Here is a 20,710-nt window from a genome sequence, read left to right on the forward strand (position 1 = left end):
CAGGCTCTAATATGCCTTGCTGGAGCAACTTGTCCAGTTCAGTATCAATTTTACTCTTAAGAGCAAATGGTACTCTCCTAGGTTTAATCCTTATTGGCTGTACAGTTGGATCCAGCTTTAGTGAAACTGGAGGTCCCTTGTAGGATCCTAGCTCAGAGCTGAACACATCTGCAAACTCCTTGCAGATGCCTGCTAGGGTCTCTGTTTGCAATTTGTGCAGCCCTGTTACCTGGATTCCTAAAGCCTCAAACCAATCGAGTCCAATCAGACTCGTGCACTCACCCCCAACAACCAGCACGTCTAAGGGGCCTTCAAAATTCTTATACTGTACCTTAAGGGTGGCCTCCCCCTTAACGCACACCTTGGAATTTTGAAAATCAGTAAGAATTACATTAGAAGGCCTGAGCAAAGCTCGCTGGCCACTGCTGCTGCAGATTTTGTGAAATGTGTTGAGGGAAATTATGGATAGGGCAGACCCCGTTTCTAGTTCCATAGACAATGGAACTCCTTGCAGTCTTACTTTAAGGGACAATTTCTTTTTAAGGGGTTTGTGTGTGCCTATTCTTAATATATTTCTGCATGTTGCACAGAAACCCACCCTGTTTTGGCTGGGGACCCTGGTACCTTTCAGATTCAATTCTTCCTTCGGTTGTACCTTCTGTTGACCCAGGCAAACCGCAGCGATGTGGCCTTTCTTGCCGCATGCTCGGCAGATGGCGGAACGGAACCGACATTCCGCTCACTTGTGGCGACCTCCGCATCCAAAGCATCGAAGCTCAGCTGGACCTTTGTCCGGACGATCTTTTGGCCTCCTTCCGGCTGGATAAAGCTTGTCCACTTCATCTTCAGGATCCTCTTCCGAGTCCTCCCGCACGTCCTCCTTGTGGATGGTTGCAGTCTCTGGAGCGCTTCGAGTGGGCTGCAGATTCTTTACCGCTCCGCCTGCAGCTTCCTCTGCCGTAACCTCTCGCAGAGCATCTTGGAAAGAGACATCTTCCTTAGCAAACAGCTTCTGCTGTAAGTCTCTGTTCCTCAGTCCGCATACAAAACGATCGCGCAGCCTTTCTTATAGATCCTTGAACTTGCACGGTTTAGCTGCTCTTCTCAAGGCTGCAATAAATTCTTTTGCTGATTCCCCAGCTCGCTGATCTCTCGATTCAAATGTGTGCCTCCAAGCAATAACAGATTGCTTGGGCTGGAAGTGTTCTTTCAAAAATTTCTTTAGATCAGAGTATGAAACAGTTTCTAGCGAGGCCGGGGCGACTAGATTCTCGGCGATCTCAAAGGCGTCTTGCCCACAAACGCACAACATTGTGGCAGCCTTTAGTCCATCTTCCCTTATCTGATTCACGCGGAAATAAGTCTCCACCCTTGCAACGTAAGATTCCCATTTCTCCGGTTGAGAGACATCAAATTCATATAAGCGACCGATTTTCGCCATGATAAAGGGACAGGGTTTTCTTCAGCCACACTCACCCTCCAGCGATGCTGTACTGGCAGGATAGATGCTGACTTCAACGCCGTCGTTCCTCTTCCGGACTTCTTTTGGGTGAGTCTTTAAGCTTCCCTAGCTATCTAGACTGAATCCCACCTTCGTCGCCAGTGTTAAGTCCGGAGAATAATGGCAAAAGAGGCAATGCATGTTGCTAAACAGATCTTTATTCTCACTCTGTGACAACTACCAACCAACAAGAGCAGAGGCACGCAGGCCTCCTTTTATACCCCCAGATCCCCGGGCAATCTCAACCAATGGCAGGCAGTCTTTTCCCGCCTCGTGCATGCGCGCAAGGCCGGCACCACTCAGTCTGGTCCTGGGCAGCTTTTGCAATGCCCGGGACTTTTGCATCGTCCCGAGCCTGCTTTTGCAGGCTCTGGACACAACAATGTGACTCTTGCATATTGCGACTGTCATAAATACATGCCAGTAGCCAGCAGAGGGATGCAGTGATGGTTGTGTGATGATTGGTTATGAGTAACTTTTTCTAGTGCCGTCATAGCTTTGAATGATTATCAGTTGAGGACTAAATGTATAACTTCTATTCACTCTGTAATTTGTGTTCACAAATGGTAGTTTTTAGCCATAATAACAATTCACTATTTTATTTTTTATACATTTGTCAAATTCTTTTCTCTCTGGGTTGCTAGCTATTTCCACATCCAAGGGAAGCAAACTCTGAAGCATAACCCCATCTACGCAAATGAAGTCTGCCCCAAGTCTCCTCTCTAAGATGCATTGAATAATTTTAAGTCTAAGAGTAACAAAACATAAGTAAAAGGGTAAAGGGAGGGAAGAGTAAAATGAGTTCAAGCACCCTTTTTTAGTTAAAATAGAAGCAAATTAAAGAAGGTTAAAGTGCAAATGCAAATAGTTCTGCTAAGGAGATTTTTTAACTGAGGAAAACAAAGTGTTTATTTCATACTGGAAGCTTCCTTCTGTTATCCCTTTTATTTTGGATTGTTCCAGGGTGCTGAAGGAGGCTGATCATTTTAAATAAATGTATTGCAGTGTTATGCAAACTGGTGAGAAATTGCAGAAAAATATTGAATAATTGTATGTAAAATTATATATTTCATAAGAATGAAAGCAAAGAGTTCTTTATACCACTTGTATCTCCAGATTTTATATGCTTCAGTAACTTCCCATTGTGGTTTTTTAGCACCCCTTCAGAAACCAGATATAGTCCTCACGGATGGCAATGGCAAGACAATTAATTATGAATAAAACTTAGCTGAGCAGGGCAAGTATAAGTTCAGCAGTCCAAAGTCAAGCAAAAGATTTCTAATGCCAGATCAAGGAAGAGAAAAGGTTATGATTAGTCAACAAGCCAAGTTCATAAATAATTAAATTTCAAGTGTCACAATAGACAAGGCAGGTGCTGGGGTTGTTCTGTCCCCCGTCCGACTCACACCCCCCAACCAGTCAGCCGAGGGCTGAAAAACTGCTCAGCACAGTCAAATACAAAGGAACACTTGGCAGCAACTTCGTGGCTGCCTGCCAAAGCCTTTACTGATAATACAAAACAAAACAAAACATACGATAAGTCCAGGATAAAGAGCCGGAGTGCTTGCAACTGGAGATTCAGCAAAATTGTCCGTCACAAGAGTTTCACACGACACACCCCTGGCTTATATAGCCAGTGGGGTGTGGTCCAGTGACTCAGCTGAAATCTCTGGCACGGCGTTTCAGCTGCTGCGCACGCTTGTCCCTCCGACGCTGGTGTGGATCCAGCCAAGACGTATCCTCTTCGGAGTCCGATACACCTGGCTCCTGGCCGATCCCAGAAGCACCTGGCTCCTGGCCAATCTCCTCTTCGGCGGAAGGCACCGAAGGCCGCACCAGAGGGGAAGGTCCTGGAGAGGGAGGCCTGGCCATCTCCTCTCCTTCATGTTCAGAGCCTTCCTCCTCTGATGAGAGGGACCCACAGGACGGAGCCACAACAGGGGTTTACACATTTTTCATTAATCCTGTGGTTATCTAATCCTCAACACTATTGAATTTGCTCAAGAAAAGCCCCATTCATGCTATCTAGGAACGAACAGCTTCAGCACCTCTTCATCTTTTAATAGTCAATGCAGCACCGCCCTGCATGGTCATTTTGAGCTTGGACCATTTAGTTTTGTTTTATTCTCCCCCCTACCCTCTTCACCCCAACTTCCCCAACAATCACTCTTCCAAGTCAGTCTTAAGGAAGAACAGACAAGAACAGCAGCTATCTTAACAGCCAAAACACATTTAGATACATCATGAAAAAGTCACATTTTCAAAATAAATTAATATCTTTACAGTTGAGTTCCAAGCATCCTTAACTCCCCACACATATTTTAGCTTGCTATGTACAAGTAAAATCTGTCTGATCTGTTATAATTCAGAGAGCAAATTGGGGGTCCACAATAAAATATTTAAAAGACTTTTTAGATTTGCAATAATGCTGATGGAATTACAAGATTTTCTGATGGATGATTTGCATTTTCTATGAAATGAAGAAAAATATAATGGTGCGTTGATGCAGGCTACCACTATGGCAATGTTGGTCACAACTTCTCAACCTCATCAATTCTATATATGAGTTGCACTCATAAAATAATTCAGTACAGGTAGTCCTCAATTTAGGGCCACAATTGGGACGAGAATTTCCATTGCTGAGTAAGGTAGTTGTTAAATGAGTCTTGACTGAGTTTATAATCTTTTTGCCATAACTATTAAATGAATTAATGCAGCTGCTAAATGAATCACATGATCAGTAAGCGAATCCAGCTTCCTTCAGCAACTTTGCACGTTGAAAGTCAGTTGGGAAAAGCACCATTGTAAATACATGCTGGTTGCCAAAGGCCTAAATTTTGATTAGTTAACCATACGGATGCTGCAACAGTTATAGGTTGTAAGTGCAAGGACCAGTCATCACTTTTTTCAGTGCTATTGTAACTTTGAACTATCCCTAAATGAATATTTGTAAGTTGAAGACTACCTGTAATATTTTCCATTTTTTTACAAAATGGCTATCTTATATTTCATATAATTGCAAATTTTGTCTCCCCACAATGGAATGTATTTTCTAGTTTTGGTGATATTTTTCATTCAACCTAAGAATTATGCTTCAGTGCTAGAATGGGTTTAATTACCTTTAAATATCCAAACTTTTCATTCACATACACCATCCCAATATTTTTACATTTCATATATTGTAAAAAGCATTATACTACCTATATATCTTATCCCTTTTACTATAGGGCCCCTTTATATCCAAATTTTATCTATTTTTTAACCATATTCAAACAAGTGTTTAATCATATAGTACTCCATCTGGTAAGTTGAATCAAATCACTTAAATCTGATTCTAGCCTTCTTCTTTTGCCAGATCGCTTTCTAATTTAGTATGTTCAGCTTGCCAGGGGATTTTTTCTGTATTTTGGTAGATGTTGTTGGGGATAAAAAGGATAAATTAAATAGACTGTTCATTTTTTGTCTCCCAAACTTTAATGATTTTCCTAACAGCTCTTTAATTCATTTTGTTAGATCTTCTTTCTTTTTTTAAAAAAACAAATTTTATTGGTTTTTTAATTAATACAAAGTGCTCAAGACACACCGTGGGGCTGGGGTAAATAAAAATCCAAAAACAAAACATACATAAGTAATTCAATCAATGCACCATATATTCCCTCTTTATTTCCCTCAAATAGCTTATATATTTAAACTATTTAAACTATTTCTACCTTAAATTTTTTTGCCTGAAAAAACTTGGGTTGGAATTATTTCCCTGTTTGGAAAGAGTGGCTTCTGTATGTGTGGGAAGAGAGGCGCTGAAACTTCTTAAAGACTATACTTTACTTTTACTCATTTTGGGATACAAAAAAAATCCGCTTGTTTGAATTTTATTAAGAACTAATATTGGAAGAATATTTCTTTCTCCACTCTTTCCTTTAAAAGAGAGAAAAAAGGGAAAAAAATGGTGTCTGGAAAAGTTTCTTTTTTAGTTACTGAGGACATCTAGTGGTAAAAAAGTAATATTGCAACTATTTCTTGAATAAAAACCTGACCTTCAAAATATTCCTGGAAGAGATAAGCTGGTGCAGCTGTGGGAACTGAGGGGGTGGACACTGTTTAACTATAGCCCTCATTAAAATAATAATAATAATAAAAATAAAGAAAAGACTTTCTTTGACTATTTTTGAAATGGAGAAACCCCACTCTCATTTAAATTGTAAGCTTATACTGGAAAAGATTTATGAGGTTTCTGAAGAAATATGTGCTATAAGGAAAAGGATTACTACAGAATGTAAAGCTGATGCCACCCCAAACTTTCAAACTGATCTTCAGACTACATCTGTTTATGCTACAAACCAAAATATACCAGAAGAGGAACTAAAGGAAATTAAAGAGGAATCTGTTACAATGAAAGAGATCACCACAGAACTAACAATTAGAAATTCTTCTTCAAATTCTAAAAGTGATGTGCAGAATACGCCTGACTACTCTACAAACCAAAATACACTATAAGATGACCTCATTGAGGATACAGAGGAGCTTATTTCATCCTACAAGCATTTTATCTATATTTGTGAGGACCAGAAAAAACAAAGATGGAAATTTGCAATCCAAATGACAGGAAGCTTATTACTGCCTCAAATAACATCACAAGCAACAAAGAGAGATTTACCCGTTGGAAGGGAAGCGTTGTTGTGGAAACCTTTAAAGCGATCCATGGCATCGGGCCTGGCTACCTCCGAGACCGCCTTCTGCCACAGATTCCCTCCCATAGACCGGTACGCTCCCACAGAGCGGGCCTCCTCAGGGTGCCGTCGGCCAAGCAATGTAGGCTGGCGACCCCCAGGGGGAGGGCCTTCTCTGTGGGTGCCCCCACCCTCTGGAATGAACTACCCCCCGNGATCTCCTTACTTTCCGCCGCGCCCTCAAGACATGGCTTTTCCAGCAAGCGGGCCTGACCTAGGGAGGATTTTAGGTAGGGATAATTTTAAAAGTATTTTAATCGGAAACACAGCTGGGAATATTTGGTTTTAATTCGGCTTTTATCAGGGTTTATTCTTTTGTATTTTTGTATTGTGTATTTTCTGTATTTTGGGTACGTATATTATTTGTTTTTAATATGCTGTGAACCGCCCTGAGTCCTATGGGAGAAGGGCGGTATACAAATTAAAATAATAAATAAATAAATAAATAAACCTGCCTGGCAGAAAAAAAAGCCTAGAATAAGACTGAAAAAAGAAATTTAAAATTATATATATTGGATATAAGGCATTTTAGAACTATGGACTGAGTTAATGATTAGGTTTTTGAATAAAACTAAGAAAAAATGGGTATTAATGTATGAAAAATATTATATAATGGAATGAAGAAAAATGAAGAGATGTCTTAGATCGGGATTGAATTAATAGTTAATGGAATGTGATTTTAATAAGATGATGTGCTCGCTTTGATAATATGGATGATAGTAGGTTTGATACTTAATTGGATGAAAATAGACTCTTATCTAAGGGACTCAAATGATTTAAGGTTGTTACTACTTTGTTAAAACAAAACAAAAATTGATGGATTGATGGATGAGATATGTATAGGATAGATTAATGTTTATTATAACTGGGAGAGATTTGTGGAAGAAATAAGTAAGATCTATGATGAAATTAAAGAACTAGGACCTATTTAGAAGAGATACCTGAACTGATAATGTGTATATTTGAAGTTAAATTTGATTATGGTTTTGTAATTGCATAAAGATTTAAAACAGGTTTAGGATTAAGATTAATATTTAGTTTATAAAATTTGAAAAATCTATGCTTGTAGCGCTTAGTGCAGCAATATCTTCCTTATCACTCCCTGTGGTGTTAGCCGCATAAATACTTTTACTTATTTATTTAATTTAATGTATATATTGCCTCTCTCACTTTTCAAAGTGACTTAGTAATTCTTTCCAATATAGTCATTTGCAACTCTTCAAGTTCCACCTTGAATCTGTCGAAGAATTATTGCTCAACTGAATTAAGTCAGAATTCTGCTGCTTGAAAGTTAGACTCAGTCCTTCCCATTTGCCCCACCTAAGTAATATCTTCTTCTGTTGAGGATTGTTCTGCTAATATGAACTTCTTTAAGCAGAATTATTTCTGAGTTGCCTATTTTTACCTTAGCATTGAAATGTTGCTATAAAATCTGGTCTCTCATTTCTTTCTGACAAAATGCTTTGATATCTCTTGGTACATTTTGTAATTTGGCTTCTCCTGCATTGATTTATCCACTTTATCCACTTCTGCCTCTTCTTCATCCCATTCCCAAAATTTTGTCAAAGCCTGAATTACCCTATCTTTTCCATTGTCGTCACCAAGTTCTTCTAGGATTGTCCTCAGTCACAAACAAAACCTTTCTCTTTTAGTGCTAATAGGGCTAAAGTATCTAACTCTTTTTCAATCTCTGAGTTATTATTTCTGTCTTGGCTTCTAAAATTTCTATTTTTTCTTACTTTGTTTAATATATCTCCTTATTTTTATTTCAGATTCTCCAAGTTTTTATTCATTTTTTCCTCCACATTTATCTACTTTTCTTCTATTCACTCTATCATTGGTGCTATCAATTAAACTGATAGTCTTTTCCATTTCTTCAAACACCCTCTGTAAAATATCTGATGTAATCCTTGCTGGCTGTTTCATGTGAGAGATGGGGCCTATGGGGGGGAGGGGGAAGCTGGAGCAACGGACTACTTTGAGATGGCAGTTTCCCAAGAAGGAGGTAGCACATTCCAGAAAGGGGGGAGGGGGGTGACAAAAGACAGCACAGTCTGGAACTGGAGAGAAGACAAAGGAAGAGAGTTACAATACAGTAGCCACTCCCTAGAATTTCCTATGGCCTTAGTGGTGAACCTATGGCACACGTGCCACAGGTGGCATGCAGAGCCCTCTCTGTGGGCACGCGCACCGTCGCCCCAGTCCTAGGCCTTCAGCTGGGTTTTATAAAACCTTTTCGCTTTCGCCATGTGCAAAAAAAAAAGGTTCAATCAATCAATTTCAACTTCTCGCAGGGAAAAAAAGATGTCGCAAAGTTGGAATTGATTGAACTTTTTAGTCCCACCCAGTCTGCTGTTACCACCGCAGCCACGCCCACCCAATGGATCACGCCCACCCGGCACCAGATGATACATAAGTGGATTTTGGTTGCAGTTTGGGCACTTGGTTTCTAAAAGGTTCGCCATCACTGGCTTAGACTGTGATATTTCCAGCAGTGACTAGCCAGGCTCCGTCTGGACTATGTCCCCCTTGGCCAATCCCTCTGCTGCTGTTTCCTCCCACTGCTAGAGCTTGCTATGGATGGGCACATGAGGGTGACTCTTCCATGGGTTGCCTTTGCCTGCCCATTGATTGATTGATCGATCCAGTCATTGAAATAAAACAGGAGGAGACCAGGTACCAAATGTCCAGAATTCATCATGACTCCCATGTGGAAAAACAAACAAACAAGGGAAAGGAATGTAGTGGTCTCACTACTCCATCACTGAACTTGTGGAAGGAATTGGGAGGATAAAAAAGTGGAAAAAAAAGTAAGTCTGAGGTTAAATGGTCCAGGCCCAAAATGGCCAGGCAGGGCAGTAATCATTAACATTGGGGTGCAGGGGCCATCCCAGCCACTGCACCCCAATGCTAAATGAAGGACAGGAGTTTCCCAGATGAAAGAAAAGCAGAACAAGCAAATTAAGCTCCGCTGTAATTGGTACAAGCCAGAAAGGATTCCTTTCGTCTTGGAGCAGGAAGACAGGAATGGAGGTGGCATTGGCAGTGGACCAGGGATGAGTGCAGCACATCAACTCCTCCCTTCTGAAAATGGTTGGAGTCTTGCACATCTGGCTGGCTACTTGGCCATAGAAATACTGAAAACCAGATAGCTTTAGTCTGCCTGGTCACTAAGAGTCAAAGTGGACTTGATGGCACTTAATCAAACAGTCAGCCAATATTCCTTCTCTTACTCAGACTTCAAAGGACAATAATAATCTCATAATGTAAAAGAATTGTTAAATTTATTTTACCCGTGTTTCCCCAAATTAAGACCTGGACTTATATATTTTTTTGCCTCTAAAAGAGGCACTAGGTCTTAATTTTGGAGAATGTCATACCTTAGGACCACCACAGCCAGGCTTCGCATTCTGCAACACCTGTCGCACGGCTGCTTGGCTTCTTCTGCGGCCACTTGCCGCCACTTGCAGCTAGATACTATGTGGAGCATTACGTCGTTGCCGCTCCTCCCGGCAGGATGCCCCCTGGTGCTTTGCGCTGTTTCCGCTCCTCTCTGCAGGATGCTGCATAGTGCTTTGTGCCATTTCTGCTACTCGCGGCAGGATGTTATGTGGCTCTTTGGGCCATTTTCGCAGCGGAAACAGCACAAAGCTCCACATGGCCTCCTGCCGCGAGCAACAGAAGTGCCCTGAAGTGTGCAAGAGAAGCGTCCTGAAGCGCTGCAAAAGCAGTGGAAGCAGCCCAAAGCGCTGCGCAAGCAGCCCAAAGCACACAAGCAGCAGAAGTGGCCTGAAGCGCCATGCGGCATCCTGCCAGGAGGAGTGACAGTTCAGCCACAAGTGGTGGCAAGTGGCTGCAGAAGAAGTCAAGTAGCCATGTGACAGGTGTCAGGGTGTGGGAGGCCTGCCTGTGGTGGTCCTACCGGTAAGATAAGCGGGTGTGGAGTACGTGGGGCAGCTTCACCCCCCCTACACCCATCTTAGCTTGATTTTTAGGGGTGCACATGGTTCCAACAGATGAATCTCTTCAAAAGAATTTTGAGACATTGTTTTCCTTAAAGAATCTTTTATTCAAGAAACAACGTATCGGCACTACATAGTTGAAGCCAAAAACTGAATTCCCCTCCCCTGGCACAAAGTAGCAAAGCATAATTCCCTCCTCCAATTAACAGTCATAAATCACATTCCCCAATTAACTTGAAGCGTGGGCTTTTTCCCCTGCTCCCCAGCCCGCCAAATCTCTATCAGCTCTGGACCTAATAACCTTGGGTTCCCACAGCTAAGTTATTATTGTTATGACTAGCTGGACTCTCTTCCACATCCCCCCTCCCAGCATCAACTAACTCTAAAAGCGACAGAGGAAAAATGGCTGCATTTCCATCTGTTGTCAAAGCAAGAACATCTGATGTTAGCAGCGTTGACACTAGGGCTTAGTTTTGGATTAAGGCTTATATTAGGCCCACCCCCCAAAATCAAGATAGGACTTACTATCCAGCTGGGTCTAATTTTTGGGGAAACACGGTACAATTTCCATGAACAAGTTTATGGGCTTATTTTTATCCCTCTAGTTTGGAATTTTTCAGTTGCAAAGAGAAAAGTCCTCAATTCAGATTATAGTCGCTGAAAGAAAATTCTTCAGACTTCACTTGAAATAGATTAAATAAAATAAAAATAGATCAAATAAGCAAGCATGAAGAAAGAGAAGAATTTTACAATGAAGGCTCTAGCCCCGTGGTGGCGAACCTATGGCACGCATGCCACAGGTGGCACGCAGAGCTCTCTCTGTGGCATGCGTATCGTCGCCCCAGTTCTAGGCCTTTAGTTGGGTTTTATAAAACCTTTTCACTTTAGGCCTCTGCCGCCATGTGCAAAAAAAAAAAAAAGGTTCAATCAATCAATTTCAACTTCTCGCAGGAAAAAAAAAGATCTTGCAAAGTTGGAATTGATTGAACTTTTTAGTCCCACCCAGTCTGCCGTTACCACCGCAGCCATGCCCACCCAATAGGCCACGCCCACCCAATGGGCCACGCCCACCCAATGGGCCACAGCCACCCAAAGGGCCATGCCCACCCAATGGGCCACGCCCACCCAATGGGCCACGCCCACTCAGCACCCAACGATACATAAGTGGGTTCTGGGTTGCAGTTTGGGCACTCAGTCTCTAAAAGGTTCGCTATCACTGCTCTAGCCGTATGGTTCACATCCATCCATTTTCCATTCTGTATAATATATTTTTCATTCAACCTATAATGAAAAATAAAATATTAGTTTAATCTCCCACCAAAAGATAAGTGCCCAGTAATGTCTCTATCAGACTGACCTCCAATCTGATCCACCCCACAGAATTCCAGGATTTATTTGATTTCACTCTTTTCAGGTACACTTGATTTCCATTGTGTTGGGAGGATTTGCTATCCCTATAACATTTATCCAATTTAGGAGGGGATTATTCTGGTTTGTTGCACAGTCAGCCAGATGTTCAGACTGGATTTGGCATTTGTTTCTACCTATCGAGTCCTTTCAAAGTCCTAGGTTAGGCAGATGGGGCTGTTTGATGGTAGTACAGATATCATCACAGGATGTAAGCTACTCCGAGTAAAACCACTTTTTGCAATTGGGGGATTGATCAAAAGACTCATTTTGATGCAAGACAAAAGGTTTATTTCAGGAATAATTCAAGAAGTACTTTGATTTAAGGCTCTAAAAAATCTCTTAGGACAAATCAGGAAGGTGAAAAAATATGTAAGAAAATAGTAGCTTAAGAGTGATCCCATCAAATTTGAAAAAAAGTAATGGAATAGTGATACAATGAATGTGTTATTGTTTGTTATAGGAAAAGTACAGAATGAGCCTAAAATGAGAAGCTGACCTGGATGCTTGCCAAGCAAGCCTTCACACAAATAAAGGGATTTCTTTCTCCTTATTTCAGATTCAAAAATGACAGAAGACATGTCTCCCCATTGCCTGGCATCTGATAAATGGAGAGCCAGTAGATCTCATTCTGGTTTCTTACCTTTTGCAGCACCAGAGAGATCTGCAGGATCCACACTCTATATTGAAAGGCTTAAACAAGTATCCGAGAGCATATGAGTCTTGTCATGTGAGTTGGAATAGTGATTTCAGGATCAGGTTTTCCCTCCTTTCCACTAAAGAGCAGTAGATCCCAAAGGATTGACTAAAAACACGAGGGGGGTTGCCATGTAGTAGGCAGAGTTTATCTGGGAAGCTGAAAAGTACAGCTAGTTTGAATAGCTAATTCTTGGAATAAATCAATAAGAGGCTCTGCCAGCTCACTCAGGAAGAAGCACCCCCCCACCCCGAGGCCAAGAAATGCCCCCCAAGAGAAGTTGATGCATCCTGTTTTCCATAATGGATCTGGATTAGGATGCCTTCCTACACTTTGGGAAAGGCCTCCATCAGAGCCTCTTAAGGGAAAAACATTGGTGGAAACCTGGTCATGGGTGAAAGAGCAAATATACTTTATACTAATCATATTAAAATGGAAGACAACGTGGGCATTGGAGGGGGAGGGATGATGGTGAAGGAAGCAAATGACAAAATATGCATCATAATATCATCTGCAAGTACATAAGAGACATAAGACACATTTTAACATTTACTTGTTGTGGATGCCCCAAAACACAACCATGTTTGATATTTTGGACTCATCTTCAAATGGCCCCAAAATGTCTAACAGTTTCTAAAGGCCATATTTTCACAACATGCTTCATCCCCAGCCCACTGCAGAGACAAGTCTACATTCATCTTTCAGTGTTTCAGCTTCATAGTAATATTTTTCTTTTGCGCCTGAAACAAGCTTTGTTATAGGGATGATATGCTGTATCTCACAGATGAACTTGGTGATGCTGCTGCCCAGATCTTAGCTGGCCTTTTAAGATTGCCTGGTATAGCACTCTCCCATTTATAAATTTGAATTATATCAAGAGCAAAGCTAAACATGGCAAGAATTTGGGTGTACAAATGTAAGGTATAGTGGCTTACAGTAGTGCCCCTATTTTATTTTCTGGATGTGTGAACCCCTCAAAAAGGATTTGCAGTATTCGATCATCTGTGTTCTTGAGGGATAACTCTAACGTTCTTGCTATCTTGTTTTTTTTTTTAGTATTTCTGCAAGATGTCTGTTGCTATATTCAGTCAGGATCTTTCCAGCAAGTGATGTGTTCAGAAATTTACAATTATTTCTTGGAAAAACAAGCATGGGCTATATTTTTATAGGAACTGTAGGGAATGTGACTATGTATGGCAAATGAACTGCCTCTCCCTGGATATGTTTCCAGAATATTGACCATCAAAAGACAGTAGCATAGATCAAAGTGAAAGGGGAAAAAATCACTCACTGTAGTGTCTCTATTGTATTTTCTGAATGTTTGAGTCCATCATACAGAAGTTCCATTGTTTTGTCATCTGGGTTCTCGAGGGACAACTTTAACACTCTCAATCTCTGGTTTTTCCAGTCATGTAGACGTTCTACGAACGACGTCCTAAACCAGTCCTAGAGAGGTTATTACGACGTCTGTTCTCAAGTTTTATAATGTTAATAGAGAACTTTTGTTCGTACCTGACAGAAGAACGTCTTTAACTTTTCTTATACTTATATTATGGCATTGAAACTGCCTCTTCATGAATATCTTCAGTCATCCAAGTCATGGTTGTTGTCCCAAAGCTCTATCAGGAGGCAACTAGACTTTCTTGTTTTTCTTTGAAGATGTTTCACTTCTCATCCAAAAAGCTTCTTCAGCTCTGACTGGATGGTGGGAAATGGAAGAATTTATATTCCTTGCAGACAGTTTATCATTCTTTTAGAGAGCTGTTGAAGCCATTTGGAGGTTTATCTGTGTCCTCAGGGTCACCTAAGTAGTGCAAATGTGTGTGGAGCCTTCTTGGCTGCGGGATGTTTTCTGCCATATATCCCTTCAATGTTGAGGACATAGATAAACCTCCAAATGGCCTCAACGACTGGTTTCTCTTGAGTACTTCTGCAAGATGCCTTCTGAAATATTCAGTCAGGATCTTTCCAGCAAGCCTGCAGTGATGTGTCCAGAAATTTCTTAAAAAACAAGCGGGGACCAAAATTCTTATAAGAACTATAGGGAATATGACTATGTATGGCAAATGAACTGCTTCTCCCTGGATATGTTTCCAGAACATTAACCAACAAAAGATGATTATATGGATCAAAGTGAAAGAGGAAAAAAATCACTCACTGTAGTGTTTCTATTGTACATTCTGAATGTTTGAGTCCATCATACAGCAGTTCCATTGCTGTGTCATCTGGGTTCTCGAGGGACAACTTTAACACTCTCAATCTCTGGTTTTTCCAGTCATGTAGACGTTCTACGAACGACGTCCTAAACCAGTCCTAGAGAGGTTATTACGACGTCTGTTCTCAAGTTTTATAATGTTAATAGAGAACTTTTGTTCGTACCTGACAGAAGAACGTCTTTAACTTTTCTTATACTTATATTATGGCATTGAAACTGCCTCTTCATGAATATCTTCAGTCATCCAAGTCATGGTTATTGTCCCAAAGCTCTATCAGGAGGCAACTAGACTTTCTTGTTTTTCTTTGAAGATGTTTCACTTCTCATCCAAAAAGCTTCTTCAGCTCTGACTGGATGGTGGGAAATGGAAGAATTTATATTCCTTGCAGACAGTTTATCATTCTTTTAGAGAGCTGTTAAAGCCATTTGGAGGTTTATCTGTGTCCTCAGGGTCACGTAAGTAGTGCAAATGTGTGTGGAGCCTTCTTGGCTGCGGGATGTTTTCTGCTGTCTGCAAGGAATATAAATCCTTCTATTCCCCACCATCCAGTCAGAGCTGAAGAAGCTTCTTGGATGAGAAGTGAAACCTCTTCAAAGAAAAACAAGAAAGTCCAGTGGCCTCCTGAAAAAGCATCTTTGGGACATACTTTCAGAACATTAATAGTGAAAGATTTTGAAATCTTTCAGATAAACAACAACAAAAACAAATGTCAGAAAAATAGAACTACAAATAGTTAAAAAGGTTAAATACCTGGGAATATACTTAACAGCAAGATGTTCAATGAATTAAGATGAAAATGTTACAAGATGCCAAGGAAAATGGAGGTTTTGCTTTACCAGAATGGGTTTTATATTATCAAACATCTATATTAACATGGGTAAAAGAATGGATAATTCTTAGAAACAAAAGGTTGTTATATTTGGAGGGACATGATTTACAATTGGGATGGCATGCTTTCTTATAGTACGGGAAAAATAAAATTCATAAGTACTTTCAAAATCACTCTATAAGAAATGCATTATTAACAACATGGGAAAAAATAAAATGTAAAATATATCTGAAAATTTCAGGGTGGCTTTCAACAATTTGTACATTTGTGCACCCAAATTTAGTTGATTTTGAAAAAATCCGGACATACAGAGATATTCTAAACTCTGAAGGGAATTTAAAATCTAAACAAATGGAAAATCAGGGTATCAATCTATCATGGTGGGCACATTTACAAATGCAAGTTAGATATGATAAAGATGTTAAACTGTATGGATTATACAAGGAGCAAACTTTGTTTGATAAGGTATTATTAACTTCTGATGAGAAACTAATTAAGAAAATTTATAATTTTCTATTAACTTTGAAAATAGAAAGCGAACAAGTTAAAGAAACAATGATAAGATGGGCAAAAACTTTTGGATACAATATAGAATTAGAAAAATGGCAAAATTTGTGGGAAAGAAATTATAAACTGACAATGTCAACTTCCTATAAAGAAAATTTATATAAAATGTTTTATAGTTGGCACTTGCCACCAGCAAGACTAGCAAAAATGTTTAAAAACATGTCAGATAGATGTTGGAAATGCAAATATAAGTCAGGCACTCATTATCATGTTTGGTGGACATGTGCCAAAGCAAAGAGTTATTGGAAAAAAATACATGCCTGGCTAGAAAAGATGTTGGGAGAATACGTAGATTTTAAACCTGAACTTTTTTTATTAGGTATAATGCCAGAAAAGATTGATAAACAAAACATATATTTGACTTTGCATGTTACAACAGTGGCAAGAATTATATTTGCGCAGTATTGGAAAAATGAAGAAATACCATCAGATGAAGAAATAATTAAAAAAATATTAGAATGTGCAGAGATGGATAGACTGACTCTGAGGATGAAAGAAAAAGTTAATATTATCAAACTTGGGACTTATTTTTTCGATGGTTTGATGAAAGAATAAAGTATTAGGAACTAAATATGTATTAGTGAATGTAAATTTAGATAAATACTACTGAATGTATGAAAAAAACAATAAAGATCTTTTTTTAAAAGAAAAGAACATTAATAATGAAAGGAGTTGTGCAGCTCAAACAGAGAGAAAAAAAAACAGTCACTTACTATAGTGTCTCTATATTACTTTCTTTGAGTCCCTCACAGAGCAGTTCCGTTGTTTGGTCATTTGTGTTCCTCAGGAATGACTCGATTTCCCTCATTTCCTGGTTTTTGCTGAAATATGCAAGTAAAAAGCTGCATGCTTCATTTAGCAAGTGTCCAATATACCTGCAGAGAAAAGTCAGAAAAATTAAAATTAACTATTGAAAAAGAAGCATGGACTATATTATTGTAGGTACGGAATATAATTGTGTATGACAACTAAACTGCCCCTCTCTGGATATATTTCAACAATATTAACCATTAAGAAAAGGTTGTGTACCTTAAACTGAAAGGGAAAAAAATAACTTACTGTAATGTAGCTTGTATACATTCTGGATTTTTTAACTCCTCAAGCAGCGGTGCTATTGGTTGGGCAAATATATTCTTCACAAATGACTCTAAATCTCTCAATCCCTGATTTTTTTCAAGTATTGCAAATACCTTGTGGTAGGAATCATTCAGGAACTGTCTGAGAAGCCTGCAGGGAAGAATCAGAAAAATCACAATTAACTCTTGAAAAGCAATCATGGACTGTGTTGTATGAATTGAAGAGAACATGATTATGTATGACAACTAAACTGCTTCTTTCTGGATATATTTCCAGAATATTAACTGTTAAGAGAAGATTATGTACTTTCATTTAAAAGGAAAAAGAATAAGTTACCCTAGTCCCTTTTTTGTACATTCAGGTTCTTTGAATCCCAGAAGGAGCAGTTCTATTGTTTTGACAACTACGTTGTTCAGAAACGAATCTAACTCTCTCAATCTCTGGTCTTTCCTGAAAATATGTGTAAGATGCGTGCTGCCGTATTCAATCAGGAACTGTCCAGCAAGTCTGCAGATAAGAGTCCAAAAAATTATAATTGAAAAACAAGCATGGATTATATTCTTATAGGAACCGAAGAGAATTTATGTATAGTAACTGAACTTCCTCTCCCTGAATATATTTCTATTATGTTAATCATTAAGAGATGACTGTACACATTAAACTGAAAAGAAAAAAAATCAATCACTTACTGTGTCATCTGCATTTTATCTGCTAGATCTCTGAACTCATCAAAAATAAATTTCAGTGTTTTGTGATCTGGGTGATCTGGGTGATCTGAGTCATCTGAGTCATCTGGGTGATCTGGGTCATCTGAGTCATTCTTGAAAAACTCTTCCAATTTCTGGTTCTTTCTGAGTATCTCCTCAATGAGTCTGTAGTTGGATTTTGCCAAAAAATTTTCAAGATACCTGCAGAAAAGATTCTGAAAAATTACATTTCTTGAAAAACAAGAATGAACTTTACAGTTGTAAGAACTGAAGAAAATAGGATTGTGTATGGCAACTGATCTGCCTCTGAGGGATCCTTGGTACTCTCTGAGCTTGTTTTCTTGCAGACGTTTCATTACCCAAATTACGTAACATTATCAGTGCTGGTTAGAAGTGGGGTTTGCTCTCAATTTATATTCTGATGTCTTGCCTTGTCAATATTGGTGGGGGTGGCCTTAAAGATTCTTTAGCTGGGCTGTTTGCCGTTTGCTTTGTTGGCAGTTTCTTGATTGAGGCATTATTTACTTGATTGGTGGTCTGATGTTAATCTTGGAGTAAATCTATGTTGATCTGGGTGATGATTGCTGATGGAGAGGTGCTTGAATATTTTTGTTCCCTTTTTTGGCTAGCTGATTGTCTCTTTTGCATAGTCTATATATATTGTTAATGTCAGAATATAAACTGAGAGCAAACCCCACGTCCATCTAGCACTAATGATGTTACCATTTTGGGTGATGAAATGTCTGCAAGAAAACAAGCAAGCTCAGAGAGCAACAAGGGCCCCTCATTTCAACCCCTAGCTACAAATATTCTCCTTTATTAATCTGCCTCTCTCTGGATAGTAGTATATAACTGTTAAGAGAGCTGTGCATATAAAACTGAAAGTGAAAGAAAATGAATTACCATAGTGCATCTATTATACATTCTGGATATTTGAGCAATTCAGGCAGCAACTCTATTACTTTGTCAAATGTTTTCTTCAGGGGTAACACTAACTCTTTCAATTCCTCACTTTTCTTCAGTACCTCTGCAGGATCCCTGCTGCCAGATTCACTGAGGAACTGTCCAACAAGCCTGCAGAGAAGAGTCCAAAAATTACAATTATCTCTTGATAAACACATATGGACGGTATTCTTTTTTTACACAGTATTTTATTAGTTAATCAAAATACAAAATACAGAAATACAAAGAAAAATGAAAATAATGGGTAAACGGGAGGAAAGGGTGAAGAAGAAAAAACCGTGTAGGATGAGGGGTACAGTAGAATAAGTTAATAACATACCTCAGCTTTTTCCTTTTACATAATAATACATACTAGCCATTCCTTATAATAACAAACCTATCTAATCAGCAAAATTCAAATCAAAGTTTCATTTTTTCCACCCGCAAGCACAAAATCCAAAAGTATTTTCCAAGTAGAAACTAAATTAATTGTATTCTTTTCTTTAATCAAAATAGTCAATTTAGCCATCGCTGCTAACCCCATCAACTTTTACAGTCATTCTTTCATTGTAAGAATCAAAATGTTCCTCCATTTTTGAGCATAAAATATTCTGGCTGCTGTTAGCATATATAGCATCAAAGTTCCAATTTTTCCCCAAGTTCTTTATCCATTAAGCTTGAAAGAAAAGTCTCTGGTTTTATCTTTATATTCACTTTAAGAATTTTCTGTATTTAAATGTGAGTCCTACTCAATATTTCTTTATTTTGTCACATGCCTACCATAAATGGTAAAAAGTTCCTTCTTTACATTCATTTCCAACACTGATTTGAAGTATCTTTATACATTTTGACAATTTGTCCAGTGTTAGATCCAACAGTACATCATCTTATCAACATTTTCTTTTAAATTATAATTTAATGTAAATTTAAAACTTTCTGTTGACATGTTTTCCCATTGTTCATGCACTATATTATATGCAAGTTCTCTGCCCACTGAGTCATACATACTCATTCTGCAAGTTCAATTTCAATAGCAATTTATAAACCTTAGCAATAATATATTCATTACTACCACACAATAAAATTTTTAGTTCATTTTTTTACAAAATCAAGTCCATAGGTATTTTTTATCTAAATCTTTCTTTCAGTTGTATATATGTGAACCAATGGGAAATATGTTTCAGATTCTTCTTCTTCAGTCTTGAGGACAGGGTCACCATAATTGAAAAACATTATTTGACCATAAGTCCAACAGTTTGGCTTCACCATCATTTCTTTTCTAAAAAAAAGTTTCCTTGGGTGACTCACAAGAGGCATCTTTGCAGAGAACCTTACTTTATATTTATTCCAAATTCTTAGGATGGCATGTCTAATGAAGTGGTTGTTGAAATCAACATTTTTTAACCTTATCATTCCATAAATAAGCATGCCATCCAAATCTTAATTCATGGCCTTTCAGCTCAAGTAAACACTTAGTTTGGAGAGTCACCCACTCTTAGCCAGACCAAACAAAAGGCATCAAAATATAATTTCAAATCTGGTGAACCCAAACTCCTCTTTCCTTAGCATCTTGCAATACTTAATATCTAATTCTTGGGGTTTTTCCCCCTTTGCCATATAAACATAGAGATGTCTATATAGAGATGTCTATCTGTCACCATTTAAATGGAATAACAGTTATAAATATTGGTAAAATCTGAAACAAAAAAAGCATCATTCAGAATTACAGAATGAAAGACTCTGTAACATTCATCTTAATTACAGTGATTTTACCCAATACGAATAGTTGCAATTTGTCACATCTTAATAGGTCCTTTTTAATTTCATTCCAAAGAGGCATAAATATATATCTGAAACAGTTTAGTGTGGACAGAAAACTTTCCGGTTCGTTTTTCCAGCTGGGACAGGGTTGTCAGCGCAGAAAGAAATAGACACAAAGCGAAGTGAGCTGCCAGAAAGTGGAACCTTTAACTTGGAAGCCAAAAAGTGACACAGCAATAGGGTTCCGGCCTAGCTAGCTGACCAGATGGACAAGTAATGCAATTTGTATACCTTTTCTGGGCTACTGGAATCCCAGT

The 20,710-nt window shown here is 38.9% G+C and overlaps 1 protein-coding gene across 1 annotated transcript in view; it reads right to left on the reverse strand.

Moving 5' to 3' along the window:
• Window positions 1-16,618: 16,618 nt before the first annotated feature.
• The window catches only part of LOC107294429 (NACHT, LRR and PYD domains-containing protein 3), a 31,548-nt gene continuing 27,456 nt past the window's right edge, over window positions 16,619-20,710 (reverse strand). Inside the window, exons 9-13 of the mRNA XM_015823663.1 lie at window positions 18,594-18,764; window positions 17,673-17,891; window positions 17,320-17,490; window positions 16,966-17,133; window positions 16,619-16,781 (exon numbers count right to left, since the gene is read on the reverse strand). Coding sequence (XP_015679149.1) covers window positions 16,619-16,781; window positions 16,966-17,133; window positions 17,320-17,490; window positions 17,673-17,891; window positions 18,594-18,764 — 892 coding nt within the window. The remainder of the gene's footprint in view (window positions 16,782-16,965; window positions 17,134-17,319; window positions 17,491-17,672; window positions 17,892-18,593; window positions 18,765-20,710) is intronic.

The sequence above is a fragment of the Protobothrops mucrosquamatus genome, unplaced genomic scaffold (genome assembly GCF_001527695.2).
Source record: "Protobothrops mucrosquamatus isolate PMUCROS unplaced genomic scaffold, P.Mucros_1.0 scaffold_178, whole genome shotgun sequence".
Lineage (NCBI taxonomy): Eukaryota > Metazoa > Chordata > Lepidosauria > Squamata > Viperidae > Protobothrops > Protobothrops mucrosquamatus.